At 47.5% G+C, this 12,727-nt stretch overlaps 1 protein-coding gene across 2 annotated transcripts in view; it reads right to left on the bottom strand.

Annotated features, from left to right (window-relative positions):
- ALG6 (ALG6 alpha-1,3-glucosyltransferase) overlaps positions 1-12,727 on the bottom strand; it is a 72,405-nt gene that overhangs the window by 7,294 nt on the left and 52,384 nt on the right. For both annotated transcript variants that reach the window (XM_030206896.1, XM_030206898.1), the window contains exons 10-11: positions 12,325-12,409; positions 884-954 (exon numbers count right to left, since the gene is read on the bottom strand). In XM_030206896.1, coding sequence (XP_030062756.1) covers positions 884-954; positions 12,325-12,409 — 156 coding nt within the window. The remainder of the gene's footprint in view (positions 1-883; positions 955-12,324; positions 12,410-12,727) is intronic.

Below are 12,727 nucleotides of genomic sequence, written 5' to 3'. Positions count from 1 at the left end.
TAGGGAACTGCTTAAATACATTTTTCAAAATAATTATTCAGTGAAAAAACATGTCCAGATTACACAAGCAGGGTATTTCTACTTGCTATGGATATTTTAGAAAAACTGAGCAAAAAACTCTTTCCCCTTTCTGCCCCTTCTATACTGTTCACTCTATGTATGTGTGCAGATTTCTCATCCCTATGAAACTGGAATGCCACACCTAGTCAAAAATTATTGACTATTCCAGTGGTTCCCAAACCTGAAGGCACCCCAGCAAGTCAGGTTTTTGGGATACCCACAATGAATATTCATGAGGTAGATTTGCATGCAGTGGAGGCAGTGCATGCAAATCTCTCTCATGAATATTCATTGTGGGTATCTTGAAAAGCTGACTTGCTGGGATGCCTCCAGCATACCCGCTGAGAGGGGGGGGGGGGCAGGGGGGACAAACCTTCCCGGGCCCGGCGCCACAGCCGAGCCCCCTGCATTGAAATCACAGCGCCTCTCACCTCCGTGTGAAAGCGCTGCAGGCAGCAGGGCAACAGAACGCCTCCCCTTGGGCCTCCTTTCCTCCCTGTGTCCTGCCCTTGTCTGACGTAAGTTCCGCGAGGGCGGGACACAAGGAGGGAAGGAGGGCCGAAGGAAGGTGATCTGCTGCCCTGCTGCCTGCAGCGCTTTCACATGGAGGTGAGAGGTGCTGTGATTTCAATGCAGGGGGCCTGGCCCAGAGGCGGAGGGGGGGAGAGCGGCGGACTCGAGGCCCCCGGGGGCGGCCTTGCCCCCGGCCCGGCCCAGTCTCTCGGCGGCCCTGGCCTCCAGGACCAGGTTTGGAAACCACTGGACTATTCTATCAATTATTACAAAGGCCTGAAGTAATATGCAATGAAACTTGTTTACTTACATTGAAACCAATAGGATAGATTTTTCATGTACTTGGAAAGAGAACAAGAAGAATGCCAAGGAACAATTAACCTTTTAAAAAGAATTAGAAAGGCACCCTTTGAATGAAAAAAAGGCACATCTATATTTGATAATAAATTTACCATAGTGTATATAATGGATAAAGTTATAATTCAGTTAGTAACTTATAAAAACTGCATAAAACATACACACACACACACATTATACATAGCAAATGCTCATACCTCAGCCATTAAATCAAACTCTCTACTGGATCCATCTCAACCCTTTGTTTAGAGGTTCTGAACAATGAGATCCATAGCACAGGAAATATTGCTAATGTATAGCGAAGATACTAACCTGTAGCAGGTATTCTCCGAGGACAGCAGGCTGATTGTTCTCACAAGTGGGTTGATGTCCGCATCGGCCCAGGAAGCAGCTAAATTTTTCCAGCAAAAATATAAAACGCCAGAGTTTTCTGACACGCGAGCAGCGTGCACCGCGCATGCGTGGACGACTTCCCACCCGTCGCGAGTTTGACTTCTCAGTTAAATCAAAAAGCATATAAATAAATAAGATAACAACTCCAAAGGGGAGGTGGGTGGGATTGTGAGAACAATCAGCCTGCTGTCCTTGGAGAATACCTGCTACAGGTTAGTATCTTCGCTTTCTCCGAGGACAAGCAGGCTGCTTGTTCTCACAAGTGGGGTATCCCTAGCATCCAGGCTCATTCAAAACAAACATTGGTCAATTGGGCCTCGCAACGGCGAGGACATAACATAGGTTAACCTGAAACTATATACATCTAGCTGGGAGTGCAGCCTGGAACAGAACAAAACGGCCTAGGGGGTGGAGCTGGATTCTAAACCCCAAAGAGATTCTGCAGCACTGACTGCCCAAACCAACTGTCGCGTCGGGTATCCTACTGAAGGCAGTAGTGAGATGTGAATGTGTGGACTGATGACCATGTTGCAACCTTGCAAATCTCTTCAATGGAGGCTGACTTTAAGTGAGCCACTGACGCAGCCATGGCTCTAACATTATGAGCCATGACATGGCCCTCCAGAGTCAGTCCAGCTTGGGCATAAGTGAAGGAAATGCAGTCTGCTAGCCAATTTGACACTGTGCGTTTTCCGATGGCGACTCCCCTCCTGTTGGGATCAAAAGAAACAAACTGGGTGGACTGTCTGAAAGGCTTCATCCGCTCCACGTAAAAGACCAATGCTCTCTTACAGTCCAAGGTGTGCAAACTGCCTTCGCCAGGGTTGGTATGAGAACGGGGAAAAAATGTGGGCAAGACAACTGACTGGTTCAGATGGAACAACAACACTTTAGGAAGGAACTTAGGGTGCGTGTGCAGGACTACTCTGTTATGATGAAACTTAGTAATAAGGTATATGCACCACTAAGGCCTGATGCTCACTGACCCTACGAGCTGAAGTAACAGCCACCAAGAAAATGACCTTCCAGGTCAAGTACTTCAGATGGCAGGAATTCAGTGGCTCAAAAGGAGCTTTCATCAGCTGGGTGAGAATGACGTTGAGATCCCATGACACTGGTGGAGATTTGACAGGGGGCTTCGACAAAAGCAAACCTCTCATGAAGCGAACTAAAGGCTGTCCAGAGATAGGCTTACCCTCTACACGGTGATGAACCCTTACTGAGTTGGTTTTGAGGCCAGACTCTGATAAGTGTAGAAGGTATTCAAGCAGGGTCTGTGTAGGACAAAAAAGAGGATCTAGGGCCTTGCTGTCACACCAGACGGCAAACCTCCTCCATTTGAAAGAGTAACACCTCTTTGTGGAATCTTTCCTGGAAGCAAGCAAGACTCGGGAGACACCCTCTGAAAGACCCAAGGAGGCAAATTCTATGCTCTCAACATCCAGGCCGTGAGAGCTAGAGACTGGACGCCTCTGGCGGAAATCTCGGGCCCTTGCTGATTTCTTACACTTTAAGTTCATGCTGACCTCCTTCCAATCTGCTCTTTTACGTGCCAAACAGGATTATTATATCCAACTGACCAACTCTCTTGGCTCTAATCCTCGACTTCTCTTCACCACATTGAACTCTCTCCTCAAGGTGCCCCCTCCCCCAACTCCCCCTTCACTATCTCCTCAGACCCTTGCTGAATTCTTTCACAACAAGGTTCAAAAGATAAACCTTGCTTTCTCTACCTCACCAGCTCTCCCTCCACTAGTCCGTTCCCCTCTCTCTCCTTCCCCTCATTCCCTTTCCTCCTTTCCTGAAGTTACTATTGAGGAAACTACACTTCTCCTTTCTTCCTCAAAATGTACCACCTGTTCCTCTGATCCCATTCCCACCCACCTTCTTAATGCCATCTCTCCTACTCTTATTCCTTTTATCTGTCACATTCTCAACCTCTCACTTTCCACTGCGACTGTCCCTGCTGCCTTTAAACATGCTGTGGTCACACCTCTCCTTAAGAAGCCCTCACTTGACCCTACTTGTCCCTCTAATTACCGACCCATCTCCCTCCTTCCTTTTCTCTCCAAATTACTTGAGCGTGCTGTTCACCGCCGCTGCCTTGATTTTCTCTCCTCACATGCTATTCTTGACCCATTACAATCTGGTTTTCGCCCTCTCCACTCAACCGAAACTGCGCTTACTAAAGTCTCCAATGACCTATTACTGGCTAAATCCAGAGGTCAATATTCCATCCTCATTCTTCTTGATCTTTCCGCTGCTTTTGACACTGTCGATCACAGCATACTTCTCGATACCCTGTCCTCACTTGGATTCCAGGGCTCTGTCCTTTCCTGGTTCTCTTCCTACCTCTCCCTCCGCACCTTTAGTGTTCACTCTGGTGGATCCTCTTCTACTTCTATCCCTCTGCCTGTCGGCGTACCCCAGGGTTCTGTTCTTGGTCCCCTCCTCTTTTCTATCTACACTTCTTCCCTTGGTTCATTAATCTCATCCCATGGCTTTTCCTACCACCTCTATGCTGATGACTCCCAAATCTACCTTTCTACCCCTGATATCTCACCTTGCATCCAAACCAAAGTTTCAGCGTGCTTGTCTGACATTGCTGCCTGGATGTCTCAACGCCACCTGAAATTAAATATGACCAAAACCGAGCTTCTCATTTTCCCCCCCAAACCCACCTCCCCGCTCCCCCCATTTTCTATTTCTGTTGATGGTTCTCTCATTCTCCCTGTCTCCTCAGCTCGAAACCTTGGGGTCATCTTTGACTCTTCTCTCTCCTTCTCTGCTCATATCCAGCAGACCGCCAAGACCTGTCGTTTCTTTCTTTACAACATCCGTAAAATCCGCCCCTTTCTTTCCGAGCACTCTACCAAAACCCTCATCCACACCCTTGTCACCTCTCGTTTAGACTACTGCAATCTGCTTCTTGCTGGCCTCCCACTTAGTCACCTCTCCCCTCTCCAGTCAGTTCAAAACTCTGCTGCCCGTCTCATCTTCCGCCAGGGTCGCTTTACTCATACTACCCCTCTCCTCAAGACCCTTCACTGGCTCCCTATCCGTTTTCGCATCCTGTTCAAACTTCTTCTACTAACCTATAAATGTACTCACTCTGCTGCTCCCCAGTATCTCTCCACACTCGTCCTTCCCTACACCCCTTCCCGTGCACTCCGCTCCATGGATAAATCCTTCTTATCTGTTCCCTTCTCCACTACTGCCAACTCCAGACTTCGCGCCTTCTGTCTCGCTGCACCCTACGCCTGGAATAAACTTCCTGAGCCCCTACGTCTTGCCCCATCCTTGGCCACCTTTAAATCTAGACTGAAAACCCACCTCTTTGACATTGCTTTTGACTCGTAACCACTCGCCTCCACCTACCCCCTCCTCTCTTCCTTCCCGTTCACATTAATTGATTTGATTTGCTTACTTTATTTATTTTTTGTCTATTAGATTGTAAGCTCTTTGAGCAGGGACTGTCTTTCTTCTATGTTTGTACAGCGCTGCGTATGCCTTGTAGCGCTATAGAAATGCTAAATAGTAGTAGTAGTAGTAGGGATGCAGAAGCGACCCCTCGTTCTGAGTGATGAGGGTCGGAAAACACTCCAATCTCCACGGATCTTCGGAGGACAACTCCAGAAGAAGAGGGAACCAAATCTGATGAGGCCAAAAGGGAGCAATCAGAATCATGGTTCCGCGATCTTGCTTGAGTTTCAGCAAAGTCTTCCCTACTAGAGGTATGGGAGGATACGCATACAGAAGGCCTGTTCCCCAATGTAGGAGAAAGGCATCTGATGCTAGTCTGTCGTGGGCCTGAAGCCTGGAACAAAACTGAGGGACCTTGTGATTGATCTGAGTGTCAAAAAGATCCACCGAGGGGGTGCCCACACTTGAAGATCTTGCGGACAATGGCCATGTTCAGAGACCACTCGTGAGGTTGCATTATCCTGCTACTCAGCCTGTCAGCCAGACCGTTGTTTACGCCTGCCAGATAAGTGGCTTGGAGAAACATGCAGGGACGGTGAGCCCAAAACCACACCTGGATGGCTTCCTGACACAGAAGGCAAGATCTGGTGCCCCCCTGCTTGTTGGTGTAATACATGGCAACCTGATTGTCTGTCTGAATTAAGATTACTCGGTTGGACAACCGCGCTCTGAAAGCCTTTAGAGCGTTCCAGATCGCTCTTAATTCCAGCAGGTTGATCTGCAGACCTTTTTCCCGAAAGGACCAGGCTCCCTGAGTGTAGAGCCCATCTACATGAGCTCCCCACCCCAGGAGAGATGCATCCGTCATCAGCACTTTTCATGGATGACGAATTTGTAATGGTCGCCCCATGGTCAAACTGGATCGAGTCATCCACCACTGAAGAGAATTCCGAAAGTCGGTGAATAGTTGGATTACATCCTCTAGATCCCCCGCAGCTTGAAACCACTGGGAAGTTAGGGTCCATTGAGCTGATCTCTTATGTAGACGTGCCATGGGCGTTACATGAACTGTGGAGGCCATGTGCCCCAGAAGTCTCAACATCTGCCGATCCGTGACCTGCTGAGACACTCGAACCATGGACACCAGGGACAGAAGGTTGTCTGCCTTTGCCTCAGGGAGATAAGCTCGAACTGTCTGAGTGTTCAGCAGAGCTCCAATGAATTCCAATTTTTGGACTGGGGTGAGATGGGACTTGGGATAATTTATGACGAACCCCTGTAGCTCCAGCACCTGAATAGTCATTCGCATCAACTCCAGAGCACCTTCCTTCGAGGTGCTCTACACCAGCCAATCGTCGAGATGAGGAAACACATGCACTCCCAGTCTGTGTAGCGATGCTGCGACTACAGCTAGGCATTTTGTAAACACTCGGCGCAGATGCCAGGCCAAAGGGCAGTACACGATACTGAAAGTGCTGTGTTCCCAGCTGAAATCGAAGATACTTCCTGTGAGATGGAAGTATCGAGATGTGTGTGTAAGCATCCTTTAAGTCCAGAGAGCATAGCCAATCGTTTTCCTGAATCATGGGAAGAAGGGTGCCTAGGGAAACCATCCTGAACTTTTCTCGGATAAGAAATTTGTTCAGGGCCCTTAGGTCTAGGATGGGACGCATCCCCCCTGTTTTCTTTTGCACAAGGAAATACCTGGAATAGAATCCCAGCCCTTCTTCCCCTGGTGGAACGTGTTCCACCGCTTGGGCCTTTAAAAGGGCGGACAGTTCCTCTGCAAGTACCTGCTTGTGCTGGGAGTTGTAGGACTGAGCTCCCGGTGGGCAATTTGGAGGCTTCGATTTCATCCTAACGGGACTATCTGAAGAACCCACCGGTTGGAGGTTATAAGAGGCCACTTTTGGTGAAAAAACATTAACCTCCCCCCAACCGGCAAGTCATCTGGTACGGACACGTTTACTGAGGCTATGCTGAACTGGAGCCAGTCAAAAGCCCGTCCCTTTCTTTTGCTGGGGAGCCGCAGTGGCCTTAGGCGCATGCTATTGATGAGAACGAGCACGCTGGGACTGAGCCTGGGCAGGCTGCCGAGAAGCAGGAGTTTACCTACGCCTAGCATAGGAATAGGGAGCACTGCTCTTCCCTCCAAAAAACCTCCTGGATGAGGAGGTATTAGCAGAAGACGCCCGGTAGGAGAGAATCCATAGCATCATTATGCTTCTTGATCTGGCCAACTAGATCCTCTACCTTCTCACCAAAAAGGTTATCCCCCCGGCAAGGAACATCCGCCATCCGCTGCTGGACCGAATGATCCAGGTCAGAGACATGCAGCCATGAGAGTCTGCGCATCACTATACCTTGGGCTGCAATCCTGGATGCTACATCAAAAGTGTCGAACGTACCCCTGGCCAGGAATTTTCAACACGCCTTCTGCTGCCTGACCACCTGGCGAAAAGGCTAGGCTTGCTCCAGAGGGAGTGCATCAACCAAGCTGGACAGTTGCCTCACCAAGTTCCACAAGTGGATGCTCGTGAAAAGCTGTTAAGATTGGATTTTGGCGGCGAGCATAGCAGCCTGATACATTTTCCTCCCAAAAGAATCAAGAGTCCTACCTTCCCTGCCTAGGGGTGCTGAGGCATAATCCCTAGTACTCTTGGCTCTCTTGGGGGCGGAGTCCACCACCATGGAATTGTGGTGTAACTGAGACCTCATCAATCCAGGTTCACCGTAGATTCAATACTGGGATTCAGTTTTCTTCGGGATCACAGGGCCAGATAGAGGGAACGACCAGTTCTGCATAAGAACTTCCTTCAGTACCTTATGTAGAGGAGCCGTCACAGCCTCTCTAGGTGGAGAAGGATAATCCAGGACCTTGAGCATCTCAGCCCTGGGCTCATCCTCAACTTCCATAGGGAAAGGAATAGCCATAGCCATTTCCTGGACAAAAGTTGTAAAGGACTAACTCTCCGGTGGAGATAGTCTCCTTTCTGGTGGAGTTGAAGGTTCAGAGGGAATTCCAAAGGACTCGTCAGAAGAAAAGTACCTGGGGTCTTCCTCTGACTCCCACAAACGCTCCTCTTCAATATTGGAGAAGACCTCCATCAGGGCACTCTGAGACTGAGCCTGCCTCGACGCCGAGGAACGACATCCTCGAGGCGAAGTTGAGAAGTTGACGCCCGCCTAGATTGCAGTGAAGCTTCCTCCACCAACGTCGAAGGGGAGTCAACCTTGGTGGCAGCCGACGTCGATGCTGCAGGCGGCATAGAGGCAGGGAACCTCACCGCAGGAGAAGGGCCAGACGCTGCTGCAGCTGGCAGCACGGAAGGCGCAAGCACCCCTGACACTGAAGCAGACTGGCGCAGCAATCCCGCCAGAAGCAGGGCCCGGATGCGTTCATCGAGAGCCGCCATCGGAGAAGGATGCGGGGTCGGTAGAACAGCCGGTGGCAGAATCTGTCGAGACTCGGAAGGAGATATCGGGCTGAGAAGAGATTGACGCATCGGTACCTCCTGTATAGAGGGGGAGCGGTCCTCTCGACGCCCCGGAGCTCCCGGCACCGTGTGTCGAAGACAGTGCTTCTTAGCCTTCGCTCGACACCCGTCATCGAGACTCCTCGGTACCGATGAGGACGTGGAATCCTCGCGTCTCCTCGGGGCCGGGTCTGACAAAGGTTGATCCCGGGGGGCCTGCATAACAGGAGGCCTCGAGGCAGGTGGAGACCCACTTGACGCCTCACTGCTCTCAGCATGAGTTGGTCTCGGGGCAGCCATTACCTTTCCTTCCAACGTCGATGCTCCTCTCAATGTCGACGTCGAAGGACCGGACCGAGCCCCAAAAAGCTTTTCTCACTGGGCTTCTCGAGACACTTATTTATTTATTGTTCACTTATATCCCACATTTTCCCACTCATGCAGGCACAATGTGGCTTACAAACATTAAATAAAATACAGAATAGGAAAACTTAGAAGAATATACAAGGAGTATGCAGGGGGAGAAGCATCTAACAGGGTGAACTAGCAGGGTAGGAGCCAGGGAGGGTGCATCAAGCAGCGGTATAAAGTGAGGAGTAGGTCTTGGCAAAGAAGTAGGTCCTCAACAACTTCTTGAAGAGGGCGTGGTCCGCTTGAGTTTTAAGGTGCTTAGGACTCCAATAGCGGAAAGACGAGGCGAAGATCCTCTTGTACTTGACACCCTTTACAGTTTGGGAAGTGAAGGTGGAAGAAGGAACGAGCAGCAGGGTTGGCATTCCTGGGCGGGAGGTCGATCAAGGGGTGCATATACTCCGGGGCAAACCCATAGATAATTTTATGGGTCAAGGAGCAGAGTTTGAAGGCAATGCGCTCCTGAACAGGCAGCCAGTGTAATTTGAACTGTAAGGGTTTGGCATGTGCAAAGCGTTGCTCTCTCAGGATGAGTCTCGCAGCAGTGTTCTGAACTGTTTGGAACTTGAGTCCGTTTCTTCATAAGAAGACAAAGGCTACAAGCGGCTGGGCTATGGTCGAACCCAAGGCACTGGATACACCAGGTGTGGGTATCGGTACCTGAGTACAACGTTTGAAGCCGCTGGGTGTCCTCGATGACATGGATGGAAAAACAGCTTCAGCGAAATCAAACAACGTGATTATGCCAAAAAAAGTGAAGGGCACAAAAAGGGGGAAAAACCGACCGCGCGGCCGTCATAAAGAAAGTAAACTTTAAAATAGGCCAAAAAAAAAAACCACTAAAGGAAACTACGGGAGTAAAAAGAAATAGAAAAATAGAGAAAAAAGTCGTCAGACGTTCCTGGACCAAAAAACAAGAGTAGAAAAAAAATGCTGTCACCTCGTCCGGACAAAAAAGAACTGAGGAGTCATGCTTACGACGGGCGGGAAGTCGTCCGCTTATGCGCGGTGCGCGCTGCTCGCACGCCGGAAGACTCTGGTAAAGTTTTAAATTTTTGCTGGAACATTTTGCTGCTTCCTGGGCCGACGCAGACGTCGACCCACTTGTGAGAACAAGCAGCCTGCTTGTCCTCGGAGAACACCTGGTTCTAGTGTAAAAAGGAGTTTTCCGATATACAGATGAGATAAATCTTAACTGAAAATTCCAAAGAAAGCTTCATGGACCAATTTTCAGTAAGCTGGATTAGGTGCAAGGTAAGACATAAATAAGACTGGATTTATTAATGGGTAATTATTGAAAATGCAATTTTGCACTCCCAGTTTAACCCCACCCCACCAAACCTAAACACACCTCCAGGGATGCCTCTTTTCTAGGGCTCACAGTTTCCTGGGATTCTGCAGCTACAGGAAGAGTAATAAAATCCATTTCTTTCTGTAAAATTTCCCACTCCCTTCCACAGTAGACCAAGGACTAGAGTGTTGGCACTAATGGTGATCTCTGTATCTCTCCCCATTCAGCACAATCCATTCACTTACTGCTTCCAGCCCAGCACGTCTGCTCTGAACCACCTGTTTTGAAACCAATGCACCAGGCTAGAAGCTGTGACAGAGTATGTGACTCAAAGCAGAACACCCCTGCTGTGTTGGAAGCTCCTATTGCTGGTAAGCTAGAGAGAGGAGATATGGGGAGAGCAGGAGGCAGAGAGAGAGAGAGAGAGAGAGAGGAGTGATCAGTGTTTGGAGAAAGGGTGTTAATGAACTCTCCTGCTACTGGAACCCCTCTCTTTCTCCTTCCCTTCCCTCCCACTTCCTTTTCCTTTTACTCCTTATATCCTTTCTTGCTTGAGACCCCTTCTCCAATTCTCCTTTTCTGCGATCCGCTCTCCTTCAAAGGCCTAGTCCTTTGCTCTGTTATACCCCCTCTACGCCCTTTCTACTGTCTCAACCCATCCCATGTTTATTCATCCTAGCTCACACTCCTTGCCTTCCATATGCAATCACCTAGTCCCCACTTCTTCTTAATCCCCGAGCCCCTGTTGAAAAATCAGTCTCTTCTTTCCTGACCCAAGCCCTAAGCCCCCACGCTCTCATCTTTAGTCCCCAGCTGTCCTTAATCTGTGCTTTTTCTCCTACCTAGTCCCAAGGCCTCATTTAACTTTGATTCCGGTTCCTACATCCACCCACCTATTTCCACCTCTCCTAGCATCCAAACCTACTTCCCATAGCATTTGTACCCCCACCTACTCCCCCTGCATCCATTCCCCCTGCTTCTCTCCTGATCACCTTACTGTTTAGAATGAACAGCAATCAAGAAAACATTAAACTAAACCTCCCTGTAACATCTACCCCTTGCATCTCCTTCTTTCTCCCCTCAACATCTGCTATGGGGGTGTGGGCATCAGGGCTTTGGAGCAACCGGCCAGCATCGTAGGGACGAGGTGGGGCTCCTGCTCTGTGGGGCCCTGTACAAGCAACATACTAGTACATGCCAGAAAATGACTTATGTATGTAGTACAAACAAGGAAACAACAATTATGAAGATTTATGCAAATTCATGAAAATATGCTACATAATTGCAACTGAATTTGCAAATTCTTGCTGCAGAATCTTGAAAAGTCTATTGCAGGAAACCTGGGGCAATATTCATAATCCTGCTAAAAATACATGCATCCTTTAGATGCTGCAAAGAGGGCAAGCTTGAATCTGGGTGACTTAACTATTTGGCTAGATCTCTGCAAACTGACCTTGTAGTATGTAGAAAAACACAACACTCTACATAAGGAGCAAATGCAGGGAGCATTTGTTGTCAAAGAAAATGGGTTTACTTAGAAAGAAGGTCCTTATATTGGGCTCAATAAAGCAAGCCATAGCAGGATTGACCCATTGGTAAATCCAGTCTTATTCTGTCATTAATGAATTAAAAAGCTGAAGAACCTTCCATTCAAAAATTTTTCATCATCTTTTTCTTTATTTGCAGTCATTACGTGTTTAAAAACAGTACACTCTCTTTTGCTTTTAATTAACCTCATAACATTCCTGCAAAAAGCTGTTTTGGAGTGTTTGAAATCTTATTTATGAACATAAGGAAGAAGTTTTACTTTTTCATGGATTAATGGAATTGCAGTGTTCAGTTGGTCTGCTCTAGATTTCATGATTAATCTGGTAAGTGAAAAAAAAAAACCCATAACAAAAAGCAGCCATGTTATCATTTTTCGGTTCACGTCTCCTTTTATCAGTCATATGATACTTTAAATATATGCTCAGATTTGAAACAGTGAATATTGAAATAACAGCTAAAAGGACATTTTATTTCCTCTTTATAGGGTCTGATGTGCTAAGAGTGATTAAAAGAGAAAAAATCTTAAGAGGGCTCCAAAAGACTCTAGCATCCCCAAGACACTGCAAAGACAAAACCATTTTGTAGAACTACTAAAGAATTAATGAAGTGATAAACAAATAAACAGGAAATCAAGTATAAATCAACAAACTGTTTAAGCTTCCTGGAGGAGATTCAAGATTAAAAATGTTTAACTCAATTACTTTAATCACTGATTCTATAGCATACACAAAATTACATTTCACATTATAAGGCACATAAAAATGCTACTGTGTATATTATTGTTGAACAAGAAAAGCAACTGGGTATCAATGAATACTAGATTAGACATAAATATATAATGATAAAACTAACCAGGGCAAATTTAAATCCTTTGAGTGTTGGCTGTAGAGTTAGTTTTATGCATGCTGGAAGCAGAGCCAGAACTGTGAAAGCAAAGCTAAAAAATAAAAAAGAGAGAGAAAATGAATCATGCATGCTATGAACTTGTATTACATATAAACTTAAAAGAACAGCACTCACGCCCAACTTAGATAAAATCTTTACTGTGAAAGAAGGCGAGGTGGTAGGAGAACCCGACTATCCTCTTTATCCTGACAGAACCCAATCACTAGACCTAGGCCTTAATCTGGCTTTTATACCAAATTTCGGGCTCCCTGATTAGCGGTGCACTGAATGCAAAGAAGCTCGTTCAATTCCCATGGGCTTCTTTGCATTCAGCTTACGCTAATCAGTAGCACTGCTTTGTAAAAGAAGC

The sequence above is a fragment of the Microcaecilia unicolor genome, chromosome 6 (genome assembly GCF_901765095.1).
Source record: "Microcaecilia unicolor chromosome 6, aMicUni1.1, whole genome shotgun sequence".
Classification (NCBI taxonomy): Eukaryota; Metazoa; Chordata; class Amphibia; order Gymnophiona; family Siphonopidae; genus Microcaecilia; species Microcaecilia unicolor.
This window is presented reverse-complemented; position numbering and strand designations above follow the sequence as displayed.